This window comes from Corapipo altera, unplaced genomic scaffold (genome assembly GCF_003945725.1).
Source record: "Corapipo altera isolate COAL_440 unplaced genomic scaffold, ASM394572v1 0, whole genome shotgun sequence".
In the NCBI taxonomy this organism is placed as follows: Eukaryota; Metazoa; Chordata; class Aves; order Passeriformes; family Pipridae; genus Corapipo; species Corapipo altera.
Genome location: NW_020884872.1, coordinates 1,725,436 through 1,746,428, shown reverse-complemented (window position 1 = coordinate 1,746,428; position 20,993 = coordinate 1,725,436). Strand labels below are relative to the sequence as shown.

The 20,993-nt window shown below is 44.2% G+C and overlaps 1 protein-coding gene across 1 annotated transcript in view; it reads right to left on the bottom strand.

Annotated features, from left to right (window-relative positions):
* Positions 1–455: 455 nt before the first annotated feature.
* Positions 456–20,993, bottom strand: part of SIM2 (SIM bHLH transcription factor 2) — a 54,649-nt gene continuing 34,111 nt past the window's right edge. Inside the window, exons 7-11 of the mRNA XM_027634789.1 lie at positions 18,411–18,517; positions 11,298–11,445; positions 10,023–10,191; positions 8,303–8,714; positions 456–1,285 (exon numbers count right to left, since the gene is read on the bottom strand). Coding sequence (XP_027490590.1) covers positions 558–1,285; positions 8,303–8,714; positions 10,023–10,191; positions 11,298–11,445; positions 18,411–18,517 — 1,564 coding nt within the window. The 3' untranslated portion in view covers positions 456–557. The remainder of the gene's footprint in view (positions 1,286–8,302; positions 8,715–10,022; positions 10,192–11,297; positions 11,446–18,410; positions 18,518–20,993) is intronic.

The window sequence follows — 20,993 nt, the reverse complement described above, 5'->3', positions numbered from 1 at the left end:
ATAATTAATAAATAAGCTTTTTTTTTTTTTTTCCCAAACACAGGTTCTGTTTGGTTAGTACAGCTGTATTGTGGCCACTAAAAATCACCAATCTCTCAAAAAAGTTCATTTGTCAGGGTGTGGGGTGGAAAGCTGATGTAAAGTTTTCACACAATTTGTCCAAAAAAACCCCTAAACTAGAGTGTATAGTTAATGATAAAAAAAAAAAATCTTGAATGTATTTTGAGAAGGAGGGGGTTAAGGAAAAAAAAAAATGTTCTTCATATAAATCTCTGTATATAACACCTATCATTTCTTTTTGTTGCACACTATAAAATAACAAAAATAAGATCTGTAACGTGTCTTCCCACTGGCACCAGAGCTCAGTCTGGGACAACGAAGCACGGGAAGCTGGATGGAGGGGGTTTTTCCTGACCACTGTCACACGAGCCTGTCCCTCACCGACCCTCAGCTGCTCTCAGTAAATGTAACCATGTTTTCTCATGCTTTTTTTTTTTTTTTTGGCGAATCATTACAGTTTGGCTTCTTAATTAAACGCAAATACTCCTCTGTTACCGTCACCTCCCGTTGGCAATTATTACAGAAGTTCCGATATAATGGGGTAGTGCAGATTCCTTGTGGGTTTCTGGAGAAGAAGCCGAGGAGGGGCTTTGGTTTTTGTAAATAAACGTATTTACTTCCTCGGAATTGTATCCATAGCTTTCCCCTACGTGGCCCGTGGCCGTGCAGGACGAGGTTTGGAACGCGCCGTGTTTGGCCAGAACGTGGTGGTAATTCAGGAGCACAAAGGGGACTTGTCCCGAGGGTCTCACATCCATCACACGCTCGCTCTCGGAGTCGTGGTCGAGCTTTACAGTCATTCTCTCCTCGCCGTCCAGTTCCTCCAGGTTTGCAGGGTGGTGACCAATGTGCCCATACTTGGGTTCTTTCACACAAATCCTTCTTGTTTGCTCATACACCGAGGGCATTGGCAGGAGGTGACTTAGTTGTCCTATAGCTTTGGACTGGAAACATTCCGATTTTGGCAGCAGGGAGCTGGCAATGGAGTTTGAAAAAGAACTTTCGTTAATGCTCATTTTTTCTTGGAGGTCTCTGTTGAAGGCCAACTTGTTCTCCTCTTTAATGAGGTGGGGAGGTGGCTGGATCCTGGGTTCTATTTTGTTGTGTTTCATGATGGTGGAATCATAAATCTCTTCTTTGTACCTGCTGCCTGCCATGGGCGCGGTGCAGCTCGTGAAGTTGTCGGGGAGAGCATCTTGGCTGTATCTCCTGTTGGATATGGGGACTTGCAGGAAAGAGAAAACACATTAGTTACTGACCACAACCCCTGTAAGAGTCAAACTCAACACTTTATGCCTGAACTTTAATACCCATTTGGTTTGGGCCAGATCCAGGTCCCAATGAAGACATCAGAGACATTCCCATTCGCCTCAGTGGCTTTGGATAAATCTCTTTAAGACAGTGCTGGAAAGTTAAAAAAAACCAAACCACCCAACCTCTTCAGAAGAGTTGAACCATCCTGAAAGCTTTTCCATGTGAAATGCCCATTTATTTGCTTGACTGAATAATTGTATCATTGACAGTATTAATATAGTTAAATCTGGGAAATTAAACCTTGGAAATGTGACCTGTCAAAAATCTTGACCTTAAGGAAGTTCTTTGCAGAGATTAATCAAAGGATTTACCAAAGGCTGGGTGACATTATTACATATCAATGATCCCATGGTTAGAGTAAAACAGAATTTATTCTTCCTGTCACTGTGGGAGTGTACTGGACACTTATCCTTGTGAGGAGAACATCTAATTCATGATATCTATTCGTGGTATATGTAATATCTAGGTAGATATTAGAAGGTGATGTGTCAGTGTCTAATTTGTGATACCTCTTTGTGGTATATGTGATATCTGGATTGTGTCACATAAGACTGATATCAGGTATTAAAAACATCTACAGAAAAGCAACCTAAATGCCCCTTGAGTAATGCTGTATTTCTGCTTTTAAGATACTATCATGTAACAATATATATATTAATATTATATCTATAATATACAATTATATATAACAATTTATAATTATATTATATATATATTATATATTTTTATCTATTATTGTTTTTATATATATTATTATATAACATTATAAATGAAGGTTGCAACATTGTCATTTAAACTACTCCTCCGAGGCATATTTGGAAGTTTTATGTTAAAGGAAAAACAAGGCCCTGAGTAAATTTCTCAAGTTAAACCTAAACTCTATTTTGTGTTGCCTTCACTGAAAGCCCTGGACACTTAAGTGCCTTTTGTAAAAGGGATTTGCTGTTTTTCTAAGAATTTTATTCAACATCCTAAAGGTTTTTGGAGTTCCCCTGTAGTGGTTGGTGATGTAACTGTAGCCTCTAATAATTAAATATTCCCTGTGCTGTAGTAGACTGGCAAAGCCTTCATGTATAACAGAGGAAGCAGAAACAGCTCAATTGTCCCCCTTTTTTTTTTATATGCAGAACTCTATTAATTTCAGAGGGAGTTGCACCACATAATTAACACCAGAATTTATACAGAAATCTGGTTCCAATTTCTTCTTGATCAACGCACCACCCTCCTAGAAACAATAACCTTTCAAGTTATTCTTTTTCGTTTCCATGGATATATTTTTTACCAAGAAGTACATGCTGAACTGAACTGAAATACTCAGCAGCTGTTGAAAAATGGCCTTTTTAGATCACAAATCAAACCAAGATTCAGCCACGTGCTTGAGTATAACTTGGAAATTTCACCTGTGTAGTGACACTGATTTTAACTCTACATTTGGTATTTTTACTGTGAATAAATGTAGATGCTGAGAACTACTGACATGTAATTAATCTGGTGTAACTAATCTGATATTCCGGTTTTGACTTCCCCAGGAGCGATGGGTTTGTCTCCTTACTGCAGTGTGGAGTATTCTCACTTTATGGCTCTTCTCTAATCTCTGAACAAAATGTTGTCCTTTTCCATTTTCACAGCCCAAGAGAACTTGGAAGAAGCTGGAGCAACACAGCAACCAGTTGGCCCCTGTCTTGTTATCTTCCTTTCTGTAATCTCAGGTTCTGCTGGGCTCATGGCCGCCTTTTTGGCTCCAATAAGTAATTTGCATACTTGGGAGATGTGCAGGATACAATCCATTCTGTTCTATCCTGTCTCCCAAATGTGGTTTTCATCTCTTTTCTCGAGGAAGAAGGTAAAAGTCTGGTTAATTGTTTGCAGGCTTCCACTGAAGTTGTCAGCACGTTTGTGGAGTCAGAGCAGAGAGAGAGGAGCGAGTCAGGCCCTAATCCCTGCTTGGTGTGAGCAGGGACAGGACCCAGGGAAGGGCTGGAGCTGGGACAGGGCAGGCTCAGGGTGGATCTCAGCACCAGGTTCTTCCCCCAGAGGGTGCTGGGCACTGCCCAGGCTCCCCAGGGCAGTGGGCACAGACCCAAGGCTGCCAGAGCTCCAGGAGGGTTTGGACAACGCTCTGAGGGACAGGGAGGATTGTTGGGGTGTCCTGGTCAGGGCCAGGGTTTGGACTGGATGATCCTTGGGGGTCCTTCCAGCTCAGGATATTCTGTGATTCTGTCACATGATTTTAAGTCGTGTGTGCACTGCAAGACCACGGACCTTTTTGTCTGCTCACATCCAGAAGAGTTACTGGACTTAAATCTGTTTTTGTCTTCCTTTGCAGGCAAAAACCTGAAAATGCCCTGGGACATCCTGGGACTCCTCCTGGGGAGCTTTTGGTACAGAGGTTTACAGAAAGCTGAGTAGCTGCTTTGTGTTGCTGTGGAAGGGCAGCAACCCCGGGGTCGCTTCCACGTGTGCAGTTGCCAGAGAACCTGCCCTGGCAGGTGCACAGGGATCCCTCACATCCTGCACATCTCTGGAAGTGTTCCAGATGTGCCTGGATGTGGCCCTTGGGGCCATGGATTAGGGGTGACTGTGGTGGTGCTGGGTGAGGGTGGCACTGGATGATCCTGAAGGTTTCTTCCAACCTTGGTGATTCTGTGATTCTATGGGTATAAACACTTTATGGTCACTGAAGTCAGTGCATGACTTCAGGATGCTTTTCAGACCACTCTTGTGCCAGAGCAACTCAGCTGTGTCAGGTAAGGTGGATACACTGCACACTTAAGGTTCTGTATCATAGAATCATGGATGGTTTGGGTTGGAAGGGACCTTAAAGATCAACCAGTGCCACCCCCTGCCATGGGCAGGGACACCTTCCACTGGCCCAGGTTGCTCCAAGCCCTGTCCAACCTGGCCTTGGACACTTCCAGGGATCCAGAGGCAGCCACAGCTTCTCTGGGCAACCTGTGCCAGGGCCTCCCCACCCTCACAGGGAAGGATTTCTTCTCAATATCTAATCCAACCCTGCCCTCTTCACTTTAAAACCGTTTCCCCTTGTTCTGTCATTATCTGCCCATATAAAAAGTCCTTCTCCCTCTTTTTTATCCCTCTGTGTCAAACAAAGCAAAGATACAACAGATCTTAATACTCTCCATGCTCATGAGAAAGACACTTTTTAGATTAACTCAATATCTGTGCTGTGTCCTGGTCTAAATCCTACTTGCAAGTCATCCAAGGCATGGGCTGATGTTCTCTGTTATTCTCCCTCCAAAACCAAAGATAAGACAACATGATCTTCCAGACCTCTTTGACTCTAGTGAAGTACACTTTGCAAAAATATCATTTATTTCTCTCAGGAGGTAGATCAACCTGAGCTTTTTCATGGGTTTTCTCAGTGTTCTTCCTAATTCCCTGAGTTTGGACATGATTAATAGCACTGAGCCTCCCACAGAGAGCACAGGCTGGCCAACAGCACAAACTGAAGGAAAAGTGGGTCCTGTGGTATCCACAGTAGCAATTTATCCATTTGAGTGTACAAAGGAAACTTCCTTCACTAAGAATATGGTTGCCTTCACTGAAACGAGCTTCTTTTCTGATGACTAGGCCAGCTGGGGGAAAAAAAAAAAAAGAAAAAAAATGGAAGAAGCTTCAAAACCAGATTCTGAGGCAGAAACATCTGATTTGCAGGCACTTGTATCTGCTACGTGCCTTTTCAGAGCTTTGATGGCTTGGCATGATCGTCTTCCAATCTCTGATCTCTCCCAAAGAAGTTATTTTCCATGGAGAAAAATGTCTTTGGCCCACGGCGCTCTTGGCAGGCGCTCCCGTGGATGTGATGTGGAATAGCCCTCGCATCCAACCCGGTTGCCAGATGTCATATTTGGCATTGCCTTTGGATGGATGGGAGACAATGATGCTGAGCAGATCCTCCCTTGCTTTGAAGCTCCCTGGCTGTCAGCTTTTCAGGGAGCCACTGGAAAAAGCGGCAGCTGACAGGGTAAGGGAGATCAGACGCCCCCTTTCACAGCAAAAAAAAAAAGTGGCTCCCAAAGGTTCAGATTTCGCTTCTGCCACAAAAGTGCAGCAGCACTGACTCAACTTCAGGAGGAAACAAGGTTGGAACAATTAGATATAAATCCTGTCTGCAGTGGAGCCTCTGTTTTTCTTTTGCTTCTTACAACACTATGTGTCAAACCGTGATCTCAGACCAGGCCCATGTTTGACCATATTCTTCTTTTTTCCCTCCTAAACAGCACAACTGTCAGTGCTTCTGCAGGGAATTAACTGTACCAAGTCAGTTTTCATCAAATGCCTAACAAATATCTGCTAAAATACATCTGTGCTCAAAAAAGAACCCACATATTCCAACTTAAGCAAGAAAACCTTCAGTAGGAGTAGAACCAGAAATAAGAACCACTGGTATAGCAACTCCATTTTCCTCATCACGAGGAAAATGTGTTTCCTCATCCTGAGAAAAATGTTTCCTCATCATGAGAAAAATGTGTTTCCTCATCATGAGGCAAGTGTGATGAGGCTGACAAATACCAGGAGTTGCTTGCAGGTTTTTTGAGGGGGATTTTTTTTTCTTTTTAACAGTATTCCTGTGGAATCCTTCTGATGGAATATATTTACTAGGAGCTACCTGCCCACACCAATTGTTCATCTGCTGCTGTGCTCGCTAGGCTTTGCTGACAAATGTTATGGCCATTTTTAGAGTCTGTTCTCTAAACAAGCTCTTCTTTCCACATCCATTCTCAGTGTTGGCCTGGGAGCAGAGAAGAAGCACTGGGCTGATTTCTCTACACCTAAAGTAGCTCTATTCTATCCTTACTGCAGGATTTACTTCAATCTTTATCCTTATCCTCAAAAAATGTAACTTTTTCTTTTTCTTTTCTCTTTTTTTTTTTTTTTAAAGCCATTTCTTACTTTTGGTCTAAAATCCCTCCTTTTCCCACACATTCCATGACAGCAACCAAAGGAAACCAGCAAATTAGAGGAGCATGAGCTCAGGAAAAGCATTTAACCTGCTCTTGGCTGTAAGAAGAGCTTCAGCCTTGCTCATTTCCAACCTAAACACAGAAGAGTGAAGTGAAATGCCACGGTCAGTGAGGTGAGGTCCATCAGCTGGGTGAGGTCAAACAGTCCTGTGAAGGACAAAGCCTTGGGGAGAAGTTATTTGCTCCTCTGTGGGGGACACATTCAATGTTTGATACTGTCTGATGAGGAAGCTCAGCCCTTAAACATCTGCTGATATTCACTTCAAGATCTTGGATATCTGATGTCATGTCCCTGAGTGAATAAATTCTTGTTTGTGGTACTCAAAAAACTGTCTTGAGCCTACCTTTTCTAATTTTTTATATTAAATCTTTACTACTTCTTTCATTCCAATCTCACCATGTAGGAAGAAAAGAGTGTTTCCACCCAACTTCATAACAGATGTCCACCAGTCAATCCTCATCAGTGATTTTAAACTGATCAAAATAGGTGCAGGTGAGATCCAAGGGTTGGCTCTGGATTGGGAAGGGATAAACCAGAGTACTGCTTAAAGGAATTCTTCTAAATTCATCAGGTTTCCAGCCCTGTGCATTCTGTTACAGAGCTGATCTGAATTCTGCACTTGCTGATGTTCTCTGACAGTTTCAGATACATCTTAACTCACAAAAAACTAATTAATGTGACTGTCCAAACTAGTATGTGATGGGATTTTATATTTAATTTTACTTTGCATCTTTTTGTAAAAGGTTTTGTACAAATCACAGTTACTGAAAGTAAAGTCTGGGGGTGGGGGAATCTAGGCCAACTAAGGCTATTTTTGCTGGAATGAGCAGCAACCTGAAATCTTAGCAGAACTTGGCTTTGAGGCTCATTCATGAAAGCAATTATTTCATCAAAGCAATTATATTCAGAGTTGTGTGAGGGGAAGGTGAATGAGGGGAGTATTTAATGCTGTTACTGGAGCTGAAGATACTCTTGACACCATCCTGAACAGTCTGATTTGCCAGGGTCTGGTTTGTCCTACTATTTTTGTTTCTTTAGATAATTAACATTGTTCCTTGCCTACACTGGAGAAGAAAACATCACAGCTTGACTCAGCTTTCATTTTCCAGTTGGCCCAGCTGTGAGCCCAGGAGTGTTTATAATGAGAGATCAAGCTCTGCCAAAACCACTGCAACAAACCCTATTATTGTTGAATACAGGGAAAAAAATTAATGGCTTGGACTAGATGATCTCCAGAGGTCCCTTCTGTGATTCTGTGATTAGAGTGTATTTTGAGCTGCTTTACATTTGGTTACTTCATAACTTTTCAAGGTTATTTTTACAGGTTGCCACCTCAAAGAAGTCAATGTCTTCAGTGCTTCCTTCAAAGCATTTGAGCTGGCCATCTGTACAGGGAGATAGATAGTGGAGAGGAGCACTAAAGTGCTCAAGTTCAGAATTATTATCAAATAAAGCAGAATTATTGCCCTGTAGTAACTGTAAGGTGAAGACATTCCTAATGCCTTTTTGCTCAGAAAGGACAACCTTCAATTTTTATGGAAATAGATTGTGTTTATTTTAATTGCTATATGTGAGCTGAAGTACATTTTGGTTCAATCTGACTTCAGCAATGACTTACCTGAACAATTCCCCTAAAGAACTCTGAGAGTGCAAAACAAGAGGGTGAACTGTGCCAGTACTGAAGGAGGTGATATCTCTGTGCTGTTCTAAAAGTGATCCTGGTGAATCCATTCCACCAGGTGGATTGGTGAATATTGATAATATTCCCAATCAAGTGCTGATGGTAATGGGAAGAAGGATCAACATGTGAACGCTGTAAACACAGTGGTTGTTACCTTTCACTGTCTCTGATTTTCTCTGTTTCCTAAACCCCTGCTTTCAAGACACGAATCATTCCCAGACACCCCCACAGCCTTTTATCTTTCCTCGAAGCAACACCCACCTTCATAACTCTGTGCAAGGTTATGCCTGATGATGTTCACTGGCTGCTCAGGAAGGTTTTTGGACGGTGACTGGCTGTTGGGTACCAGGGGGTTGGTGTAGTGCCACTGACACTCCCCGTTGGTCTGCAGCGTGCTCAGGAAGAGCCGCGCCACTTCACAAGGTGCTCCTTGAGCCTGCCCGAACTTTGCAGGCAGCATTTGTTTTTTGCCACTGAAGACGTGGGAATCCACAGGGAAGTGTCCATAATGGTAGGAGAAGGGCAGGCTGTATGGTGGGGCGTATAAAAGTTCACTGTTTTCTGAATGGAAGTTTTGTTCCTGAATGGCGGCGGCGGCGTTCACGGCGGGGCTGGATCGCCAGCTTCCCACCTGGCTGCATTCCAGTTTGTCTGTTTGGAACGAGCTGTATTGCTGGGGGAAAGAGAAAAAAAAAAAAGGGGGGAGGAGGGGAAGAGAGTTAAATTTTTATATGGAACTGTAGAATGTATCATACAGGCAGCTGGGGCTGGGCCTCCTTCGCCTGTGATCTCAGGGGCTACAGGGACTGACTCACCAGGGAGGGTAAAGTTCCTTGTCTTCATGATAACTTTGCTTTCACTTAATGTGGGGACAAAAAAACTGCTTTGTCCTCCTGATGTTAAGTGTTTTCTTGATAATTTTGGTTTCACAGAATCCCAGAATCATTGAGGTTGAAAAAGAGCTCCAGGATCATCAAGTCCAGCCTGTGCCCGATGCCCACCCTGTTCCCCAGCCCAGAGCACTGAGTGCCACGGCCAGGCCTTCCTGGGACACCTCCAGGGATGGGCACTCCAAACCTCCCTGGGCAGCCTGCCAAGGCCTGACCACCCTTTCCAGCAACAAATTCCTCCTCCTGTCCAACCTGAGCCTCCCCTGGCACAGCTGGAGGCCGTTCCCTCTCCTCCTGTCCCTTGTTCCCTGGCAGCAGAGCCTGACACCCCCCCGGCTCCCCCCTCCTGTCAGGGGGTTGCAGAGCCAGAAGGTCCCCCCTGAGCCTCCTTTTCTCCAGGCTGAGCCCCCCCCAGCTCCCTCAGCCCCTCCTGCTGCTCCAGCCCCTTCCCCAGCTCCGTTCCCTTCCCTGCACATGCTCCAGCCCCTCCATGTCTCTCTTCCATGAGGTTCCAGAACTGGACACAACCAAACTGAGTGTAGGCAGTTGTAAGTACCAGAGGGCAAAAGTTTGTCCTAAAGTACTAGCAGTAGTAGACCATGAAAAAGGTTTAGCATGTCAAGCTTTAGAATGGTGGAAAGACCAAATCTGTCCTTTGCATCAGCTTCTTTCACAATATTTTTCTCTTCCCACTCTCTCCCTCATTCTCTCCAGATCTCACTGTTGGGAATGAAGTAATATCTATGTGACATCAAAGACTCCATGTGGCAGCAGGGAATGAGATTCATTCTACACCAGCACAAATTTTCACAACACAGCTATTCTTAGTAGGTTTTTTTCCTCTTCTTACCAAGAAAAGACATTGTGTTTTTTTCAGTACTTTACAGATGTCACATCTAAAAGCTTTTGCATCACTTGCCAGAGTTGGTTTGTACTACCTGTGCTGTCCACCCCAAGAACAAAAGGATCTAATTGTAATCTGATTTATGAGGGATTTCCTGAGGCAGAACATGGCAGTGTCATAGTAAATTCAGTCCTGGATGATCTTTATCCTGCCCCAACTGGTAAATAAATTTTGCTGGAAAAGTTACCTGTTGTGGGTAAGGTGTTGTTCTGAGTTTTGCCTTCATTTTATTACTTTTGGGTTTGACTATTTTCCTTGTTTCCTGCGAGGTAGGTACTGAGTTTCTGCATGAAAACTGTGACTTGGAAATGGTAACCTGGTCCAGTGACAGCTGAAGTTCCTTATACTCAATATCTCTGCAAAAGAACAGTCCAAGGAATTACATCCTCAAACAGGCCACACAAACCCAAAAGAGCTCCTGTGAAAACACATATTAGATTTCACAGTGTTTTAATTTTCATTCTTCCAAGATTTTTCCTGAGTCTGGGATTGTCAGCAGGCAGGGAATCTTATGGTCTGACCTCATTCCCACGCCAGTCTGTCACAAACATTCTGACAAAATCTAAACACTGAGAACCACGTTAACATCTTTGTTTCTGAACCCAAACTGTGCCAACTTCTCTCAGCCCCCCGTGGGCACCCCGAGGTTTGGAATCAGCAGATAGAAAGACACAGATCAATTAATTTGTCTCCTGCTCAATCAGGAATTGATCTCTGCCCTGGCTCTCACAATCAGTCCCGAGGAAGGGAAAACGAGCAACGTTCCTCTCCCGTCAGTGTTGTGTGCTTGTAACTACACCACGTGAGCTGCAACGGTTTTTACCTTCTGATCACAGAATCACAGAATCATCAAGGCTAGAAAAGACTTTCAAGATCATCCAGTCCCACCCTCACCCAGCACCAACAGAATCACCCCTAATCCATGTCCCCAGGGGACACATGCAGACAACTCCTGAACACTCCCAGGGACAGGGACTCCACCACCTCCCTGGGACACTTATTCCAAGGCCTGACTATTCTTTCAGAGAAAAAAAATAATTCTAATCTCCAATCTGAACCTGCCCTGGTGCAATTTAAGGCCATTCCTCTCCTCCTTTCCCTCAGGACATGGCAACAGAGCCCGACCCCCCCTCCCTGCCCCCTCCTGTCAGGGAGTTGGGGAGAGCAATGAGGTCCCCCCTGAGCCTCCTCTTCTCCAGATAAAACCCCGCAGCCCCCTCATAAGACATGATTTCTAGACCCATCCCCAGCTCCACTGCCCCTCCCTGCACACGATGAGGATTTATACAGCAGTGAGGAACATTAACTCCTTTTAGCTGATCGCACCTAAAAAGGGGGAATATGAACAGAGAAAGGGGCTGTAACAGGCAAGTACAGAAAGATACAAAGAAAACCACAAGTATTTAACCAGTAATGAATCGATTACTGACGACATGGAATGGTACAAAGTATTTTGACTTACGTAAGGACATAATTGACACTCACTATGCAGTGAGGCCGTGACGAACGGCTGTTGTGCACAATGGTGGCATAGCTCTGCACCCACACCCAGCCTCCGTGCTTGGACAGCAGCCTGTAGTACTTGGTTGTGACTTGGCCTTTCACCAACACTGTAAATACAATAATAACAGAAAAAAAGAAAAAAAAATTAAAACAAAAAAATTCCCGTTTCTTGGACTCGCGAGCGCTTCCTGGAAAGACTTGTTTGCAAGGCAAGGGCTTTTTTTTCCCTCCTTTGCTTCCCTGAAAACTCCTTCTCCTCCCACCAAACCCCCTGCAAACGGATCTGTGCAGCCCCTTTATGCAGATTCATCATGTCATGTTATTATTTTCATACAATATTTTGAAAACTCCTAAGGTTTGTCCTCCTTCTCTTCTGGCAAAAGAAAAGCTCAAGGCAGCAAAAGTATTTCAAAGGGGACACTGCAAGTTTGGAAGGAGGAGAGGAAATGGGCTTAAGTTAGGGTTCAAATGAGATATTAGAGAAAAAAATTTCCCCTTCAAGAATGGTCAGGCCTTGGAATAAGTGTCCCAGGGAGGTGGTGGAGTCCCTGTGTCTGGGAGTGTCCCAGAGGTGTCTGGATGTGGCCCTTGGGGACATGGCTTGGGGGTGATTGTGGTGGTGCTGGGTGAGGGTGGGACTGGATGATCCTGAATGTCTCTTCCAACCTTGATGATCCTGTGATTCTGTGATTTTTTTCCAGTGTATGTGGAAGCACTTCTGTCATTCATAGCTTGATAGGTTATTGTGTATTTTACAATGTATTTTATGCTATGATTGTTGTTTTTTTTTCCTCTGTAAGTTCTACATCTTGAAGGGTGATTTAAAAGGCTAAAATTAAAATGTTAATTGGTTGTGAAGCATCCAAATAAAGACAAAGACAGAGGTGAATCAGTTATCTGATATCTTTCACTACACATGTAATCCTCTCTAAACTATTTTGGATCCTCTGTGGACAAGGATGTTTTGACATGAGGCTGTGCTATAACAGGAGTTGTGCAGCATCTCTAAACATTTGATCCAGCCACAAATATTTCTGATTCAGTGCCAGGCATTTATCTAATGATTCACTAGAAGATGATGCCCAGCCTTCTAAGGTGGTTTCTTTTCTTGTGTGGCTCTGCATCATTCCTTCAGGAAACTCCCCCTTCTTACTCTTCTATACAATGACTTATTTATTGTAAATTAGGAAACCACAGGCTGAGCTCGCTGTACAAATCATGTTCAAAAAAAGTGACCAATAGCAGCAATTCCTTTATATAATAAATGATTAAGAAACAGAATTACTGCTTGCAAATGCAGGGCTTGGTTTTGACTGAACACAATAGTAAAGCTCAGTGTCATTTTGTGCTCTCCTTGCACATGTTTGGTGCAGGAGCAGATAAATGATAAGGAAGCTGAGAAGCAGCTTTCTCTTTCAGACAACTCTAGGAGAGGAAATCCCTGACAGAAAGGAAAATACTTGGCCTTACAATTTGTATTCATCGAGGATTTTTCTGTCAAGGAGAGCATTTAATAATAAACTGGGAACTAAAGAGTTAATAAGAGTTAAAGAGATAATATTTGGGGGGTTGATTGCTGTTTGGTAATTAATTAGGCTGCTATCAGTCGTTGCTGGGGTTGGCTTTTTTGGTTCAGTTGTTACATGAGGGAGTAGGGGGTTGTAATTTCAGTACCAAACAGGGACCACATTAATGTGAATAATGTGAATATTCTGATGTAAGACTGACAGAAATAGAAGAGCAAGGGGTTCTTGTTCTGGCTAAAATGTCCTCTAAGTCAATTATAGATCATAGATGGTTTGGGTTGAAAGGGACTTCAAAGATCATCCAGTTCCTACCCCCTGCCATGGACAGTGATGGAATCCCATCCAACCTGGCCTTGGACACTTCCAGGGATTCAGGGGCAGCCACACCTTCTCTGGGCAACCTGTACCAGGGCCTCACCACCCTCATAGAGAAGGATTTCTTCTCAATATCTAATCCAAGCCTACCCTCTCTCAGTTTAAAACCATTGCCCCTTATTCTGTCATTATCTGCCCAGACAAAAAGTCCCTCTCCCTCCTTTTTATAAGCCCCCTTAAGGTACTGGAAAGCCTCAGTGAGGTCTCCCCAAAGTCTGGAGTGTATAAACCATCTCTTTGGACTTCTGACTAGCCCATCCATCCTCACAAGTGACAACATATATAAACTTTCTTCCAAATCCGGATAATCTCCCTTAGAAAATCAGGCTCTTAGAAAATGCCTGTAGACAGGTCTTTCTGGAAAGTGTCATTTCAGGATAAGGTATTCATTTGTTCAGGAAGCAACAAGACGAACAACAACATCCACAACTTCCTCCTGAGGGGCAGCTCCAACCTCTGCTCGCTGGGAGCAAGGACAGGACCCAGGGAAGGGCTGGAGCTGGGACAGGGCAGGTTCAGAGTGGATCTCAGCACAAGGGTCTTCCCCCAGAGGGTGCTGGGCACTGACCAGGCTCCCCAGGGCAGTGGGCACGGCCCCAAGGCTGCCAGAGCTCCAGGAGGGTTTGGACAACGCTCTGAGGGACAGGGGGGATTGTTGGGGTGTCCTGGTTAGGGCCAGGGCTTGGACTGGATGATCCTTGGGGGTCCTTCCCAACTCAGGATACTCTATGGTTCTATGATCTTGTAGGATATTCAAAACCCCACCCTCACTGGTATCAGGTCACTGTTATTTATGGCTTGAAGTCTCTCTCAGCTTTTTGCCTCATCCTTGACAGTGTCCTTCCTCACTCCTGCATTTCTGCATGGAATGCTCTGTGGGGTAGAGGTGTGCAGATGTGAGACATTTAAGACAATCATGAGGACTGTGTGTGTAAGAATGAAAACACACCCACAAAACATAAAGACTTGTAATTTTTAAGTGTAATTTTTCACCCCAAGGTAAAGGTCCTGTAGCTGCTGCTCAAAGATTCAGTCTAACAGTGCCAAGTAAGTCTGTTCTAAAAAATAAATGTTAACAATCAGTTGTATACCATGGGTTCACTATTTCTTGTTTTTCTATTAATTGTGGATGATGTTCTATAGTTGTCCCATCCCTGGAAGTGACCAAGGCCAGGTTGGAGCAACCTGAGATAGTGGAAGGTGTCCCTGCCCATGACAGGAGGGTTGGAACAGGATGATCTCTAAGGTCCCTCCCAACCCAATCCATTCTGTGATTCTATGATTTTATGATTCATTCCATAATCCAGATGGTCCCATTCCAGGAAATGATGCTTACACATTATCCCAGATCATCTAACAGATAGTTTTTGGCGTGTGGTCGAGGCTTTTCAGAACTAAGTCTTTGTGCTAGTTTAATGGGCACGTTTTCCTTGAGTTCAAAATGCCTTGCTACTCAGTCTGCTGAAAGAGAAATTAATGCTGTCACGGATCACTAGTTATAACAAAGTTCTTTCCTGTGCTTTGGGACTAGTTTTGGCTTCCTTTCTTTCTCACTGAAACTTTTTTCTAAATCCCTGTTTTAGCTCTGCAGTTAAGACAGTATTTTAAAAGATGTGAAAACCACTGAGGACTACAGTGTTCAGCTTTCCTTCGTAATTATATGGATAAACCAATATTTCTCCTGGGATGGGGGGAGGACTCCGTGCCTCCTGCATTTTTAGCAATCTGGGGAAAGTCTGACCTTGGCTGGGGGACAGTAGCTGTGGTTCTGAGACAGTAAATGAGGTCATCTTCCATCTGGCTCTGTGTTAAATTGCCCTGTTTGATGCTGAATGGGAAACCTCAGAAATGGGAGCGAGGTCAATCCACTACCAAGACAATCTGTGCAGGCTCAGACTCCTTGGTGGCCTCCACTGCAACCCAACAGGGAGGATTCCGTGGCTTCAGCCCTGGCTCTGGGATGTGCCATTTGGAACTGGGTGTTCCACTGTTGTGGCTCCCTCCTGGTTTAGCAGAGGAGCTGAAAAAGGCACTGGGCTGGCTGGGCTGGTCCTTCTGGCCTGTCAGAGATGACTATTTTAAAAGGTTCCATCGGGCTTCCCAACCTGCCCTTCACGATGCCACCAAGAGAAATGGGTTGCTTGGTTCCACGCTGGGAGCAGGCCCTGTTTTGTCTTCCCCTGGGCAGTGTGGGCAGGGGATGGTGCCCAGCAGACTCTGCAGTTCTTTGGACCTCTTAAAACCCAGTGCTGCTCTGCCAGGGTTGCTGAGGGAGCAGTGACAGTGAAACTGTGCTCTGCTGCAACATAAGTTCTATAAATACAAAGGATGACTTCCAGGAGGCAGGAGAATTGTTTGGTGACGACATCAGCTGGGGCAAATGCCCTGCCAAGGGACAGAGATGTGAATTCTCTTAAAGTTTACGTGGGAAGAGCAATGATGTCACAACACAGGGGATGCACAGAATCCCCCTCACAGGTACAAGTGAAGGGATTTCTCTGAGGGCACAAAGATATTTTGTCTGGGCTGGAACAGCCTCTCCATCCCGTGTTTTAGAAAGCAAGATCCTCGTTATTTGTGTGGCCACACTTCCCTGGTTGCAGGGAACACTGTGGGTATTAATGGGGCTACAGAAATAAATAACACCAGTTCAAAGGCCACGAGTGTTTTCATGTAGCTGGAAGCCAATCAAGAGTTTAAAACAGGAAACCCTGTTTGCTGCCAGCCCACCTTAGGCAAATATCCACATCTCCACTTCCCTCTCAACTTGATGTTCTTGTTACATCCCTTCTAACTTGTTCTCCTCACTGTTCCCTTTGTTTTATTCTCTGTGCTGCCTGACTTGGAGTTCAGTTTCTTTAAGTCTGCAGTTTGGGATATTTTTTTTTCTTTCCTCCCTGAAAAAGCAAATGATCACCCCAGCTTAGGGTTACTTTTTCTTTTCTTAATACCCTTATTAGGTGTAAGATGTTTCTCTCTGGCTTTCCTCATCAGATGACACTTCATCATCAGATTGCTTTAGAGAATGGTACCTCAAACCTGCCAACCTTCTGCTGTTCATGTTCCTAAGACATTTACTGATGGATTGTGGGGGAGCTCTAACCATGCTCCCCAGGGGGAGTTTGTACACTTTACATCTGTTTTAATAATTCCCATTACTTGGTATTCTAACAATGATCCTGTACTGTTGCCCAAGAATTTGTCATTGTTTTTTGCTTCTTGGGATTCATTTGCTTCGAAACTTTCATAAATTCCCGCGCATGTCTCACATTTTTCTTCTGGTTTTAAACTTTACAATAACTTATCTTTAAATCTACAGAACTGCTCTTGGTATTCTGTTTGACTGAGGTTTGGGTTTGGTTTTTTTTTCCTTGTGGAGGATGTGGTGGGTAATTCAGTAATGATTTGTCTCTTCATTTCAAACTCCAGGCATACACAGATCAAACTGGCAGCCAAAGTACAAATCTACCACGCACACAGAATTATCCATCACTCTGCTCTGAGGGGGAAAACTGTTTTTCAAAGGTGATTGTGGCTACTGTCGTGTCATCTCCACGCTGTCTGATAAAAGTATTTCAAACTGTCTTGTGAAAATAAGGAGGGATGTTTTGTGCAGGTCAACAGTCACCTCCAGATGCAGATGGTAACTCTGCAAAGAGGATGATGCCCTGACAGGACTTTTCCATGTACCCTGGTCATTCTAGTTTTTAACTTTGAATGGCCCAAAGTATTCAATAGTGTTTTGGTAAATATGACCTTGCTGTAAAGATCAACTGGAGCTTTCCCTCCCACCACCAGAACTCAACACTTGGAATTTCAGCACTGACTTGCCAAGCACCCTTACAACATCCTTCATATTCCAGATCCTCATGAATAGCAGATATTAATGGGAAGAATTGACTAGTTTCTCCTTCAGGAAGCCTAAAAGAAGGATTTGACTCTGCCTGCTTCCAATCTACAGGAGCAATCTGGAAAAAAATTCACTGCCATTGGTTTTTGGATGTCATCTTTGCATCGTATGGGTTGCAGCAGACTGAGCCAAATCCAGAGTTCAGCTATTCCCTCAATTTGCTTTTCAAATTAATGTGCTACTGAATGAACTAATTCCCAGATCCAGATGTTTGAAGATATGAGTGCTGTCTCTGTTGGAAGATGGGAAAATTATTAAATGCAATTTTTTTTTTCCTGACAATCCATTCCCCAAACCTCATCCACATGCTAATAATGAATGTTCCTCTAAGGACTTTTTTGGGTTTGCATTCACTTCAAACACGGGATGATTATTAATAACATATTTCAGAGGAACAGGGAGTTGTTGCAGAGTTTTTATTTTAACAACAGAAGCTAGTAAAGTTCAGATTCTGCCCTCTCACTCACTCACTTGCTCTTCTGGTTTTTTTTTCCTTCAGCCATGTAAAATCAAATCCAAATTTTCAAAAGAGCCCAGACCTCCTAAGTACAAAGATAAAACTGGCCAGATAAATATTTTTTTCAGAAGCAGGGCAGATTGAATATTGAGCTTATTTGCAGAATTAATGGTTTCCTTAAGTGATAGCCAAGTACTTTTGAAAATCTGTCTCCAATCAAGACTTGGAAAGTTTTTTTCTGCTTTCCATCATAGAGCTTGTTGTCTGCAGAATTTCTCACTCTACTCCATGTATTTCATAGAAATGTGGAATCGCAGAATGGTTTGGGTTGGAAGGGGCCTTGGAGATCATCTCATTCCACCCTCTGCCATGGGCAGGGACACCTTCTACCAGCCCAGGTTGCTCCAAGCCCCATTCAACCTGGCCTTGGACACTTCCAGGGATCCAAGGGCAGCCACAGCTTCTCTGGGCAACCTGGGCCAGGACCTCAACACCCTCACAGCCAACAATTTCTTCCTAATATCCCATCTAACCCTACTCTCTGAAGCCATTCCCCCTTGTTCTGTCACTCCATCCCTTGGAAATAGTCTCTTTCCATCTTTCCTGTAGTCCCTTCAGGCCCTGCAAGGCCACAATCAGGTCACCCCAAAGTTTCTCTTCTCCAGGCTGAACAATCTCAGCTCTCCCAGCCTTTCCTCCCAGCAGAGCTGCTCCATCCCTGGGATTCTCTTGGTGTCTCCTCTGGACTTGCTCCAACAGGTCTAAGTCCTTCCTGTGCTTCCAGCCCCCATTCCCTGTACTTACACAGGTGATGAGCGTATCGGAGGTGGAACACGTCACAGCCGTGGACATGGTGGTAGAGGGTTTTTTCTATCAGATCCTGGGGTTCATATCCAGTTAATTCAGTGACCCTGGAAAAGGAACAACCCATAATAAACAAAAAACTCCAGGAATATTCCATTTCATTAACCTAACATTCGATTGTGCCAACAAATCAGGTGCCTTAAAGCTGCGGGACAAAAATGTTAGTTTTTGAAACAGAATCCTCACCTTTATAAGAAAATAAACCCTCTCAACCCTGCCAAAGCAAGGTGCAGCTGTTCCCTGGTACACACAAGCAGGAAAAAGAGCTCTTTTACTTATTTCCACCTCGAGATTTTTCCATCGCCATGCAAGACCCTTTGCACAAAGTTCCGGTCAAGGAGCTGTTCGTGAAACAATAAAACCACTCTGGTGGGCTGCTGAGACATTTCCATTTGCTTTTGCAAACATACAAGTGTAACACGTGTGTTAGTCCACAGGAGCTGTGATCATGGTCTGTGAATTAATTCAGACTGGTGCCCAACAGGAGGAGGAAGCAGGAGCTTATTCCAGCTGAGAACGTGGAAACGCAAGGAGGTGTGAAGACCACAAGGTAAAGGAAAGGAAGGCTGAAGCTTGACTTCAGAAAAACACCCTCACGTGATGAGAAGTAGAAAAAAGAGGAAGGAATTTGAAACAGCAACATCTCTGCAGATGTTAAAGAACCAGATGCACAGATCTGAAGAGTCAAACTCCGTGTTTCAAAATGGACTTTTGTGTCTTTACCACAGTCACTTGAGAACAAAAATCCTTCAAGTGCAGTGTGTGACACCCATAATGTGGCTTGTTCACCCAGGGTTGCTGGGGGTGTTTCATGATGACCTGGGCTTTCTTCACTTAAAAAAGGCAGAACAGGGATCCCTTGCAAGGCCATGTTTACATTAACAAGCAACACAGCCCATTAGCAGGTGAACCAGAGAGTAAAATTATTATTGCTGAGGGTCTACTGCACCAGCAGATGCAGCTGCATGTTTAATTTCAGGACTTTTACTTAGGACTAGCTCTAGTCTAGGCCTGTGGACTGAAAGCTTCGTAACAGTTGGAGTGCCCTGGGCTTGCCCTTGGAGGTTGTCCTCCAGTTTGGACTGAAGGAATCCAGTTTAAATGCCTAAGGCCCCTTCGTGGTGTGAGCTGCAGTGTTCTTTGGCTTCAAAAGGATGTCTCTGGTCTGAACTCAAGCACTGATGAGGATGCTCTGCAGCAGAGTAACACAGTAACACCCACAGAAAGGAATACAGGCTCTCAAGCAATATTTGTCAATGGGGGAATGCAGATAATGCAAATTTTTATTAGTTTTTCTTTTCTTTTGTAACTATTATGCACCTTCTCTACTCATATTCTGCCTCTAACCAGCCCTGTGGACCCCACGGAGACTGGGCACTTGACATTGTGCTTGGGGAAGTGTTGGGTGTTTGGATTCTTCTGAAGGAAATCAGAAAAACGACAACATAAAAATGCCTTTGAGTACTGATTTATTATAAATAGGGTACAAATACATCCATACCTCCCTAGCTATGCCTTCCTCTGGGAAACTCCTGCATGCCTTTGCCTCAGCCAGGGACTGCCAACGAGCAGTGAGCACGTGTGGTGTCTTTCTGCAGGAGGATATGGGAATTTTTGCCTGTGTTTCTCCTCTGTGGTGTGTTCTGGTCCCAAATTCTCACTTAACCCTACCAGCACCATGAAGTGCTGGTGAAAGATCCTGCTCAGGTCCCAGTGCTCCTTCTGATTCCAGTGCAATTGAAACGAGGGTGGCTTGGTGAGCTCAGAAGCAGCTCACCCAAACCCAAACAAGACACCACCAACCTAAGCCAGGTGTTCGTTTTTCCAAAGGGCCCTGTCTCACTTTGACGTTTTAAAAAGTTTGGGTCTGGATACAAACTCATCTGTTTTATTTCCTCAACATAAAATCCACCCCTCAATGGGGCACTGTAGGGAGCCTGAGCTCTCCAGGTTGTTCTTTGCACGTGACAGGGAGGAGGGTTTCCCCCAAGGATCAGTTTTGGCCTCTAGAATTCTTTAAAGCCTTGTTAACCACACAGCAATGATCCTCTCAGGCACATGATGTGACTCTTGAGGATGGTCCTGTGCAGGGTTAAGAGTTGGACTCCATGATCCTCATGGGTCCCTTCCAACTTGGCATATTCTGGGATTCTGTGAATGCATGAGCTGCACCACAAAAATCAGAAGGAGTAGCTCACTTTGGAGGGAAATGACTGTCTCCTTTTTCCAGTGCCCTCAATGAATTGACTCTTGGGTGTTTCATGTTGTATCAGTGCCTAGAAAAGGTTACTGAGCTGCTCCTTCCCATGGCTTTCACACTCTCTGCTGTGACTGTTACCTCTGAAGATCCAGCAACACTTTCCCTCGCGTTGATACCACCAGAACCAAGCCTGAAAACAGTTTAGTCTTGTTCCAAATATGTCCCTGCTCTGAGCAAACAAAGCTTGGTTTGCTCAGCTGGGAGAGCAGGAGGTTTTGGCAACGCTTAATACCCCCGATTGCCCCGTGTGTGGATGACACCCA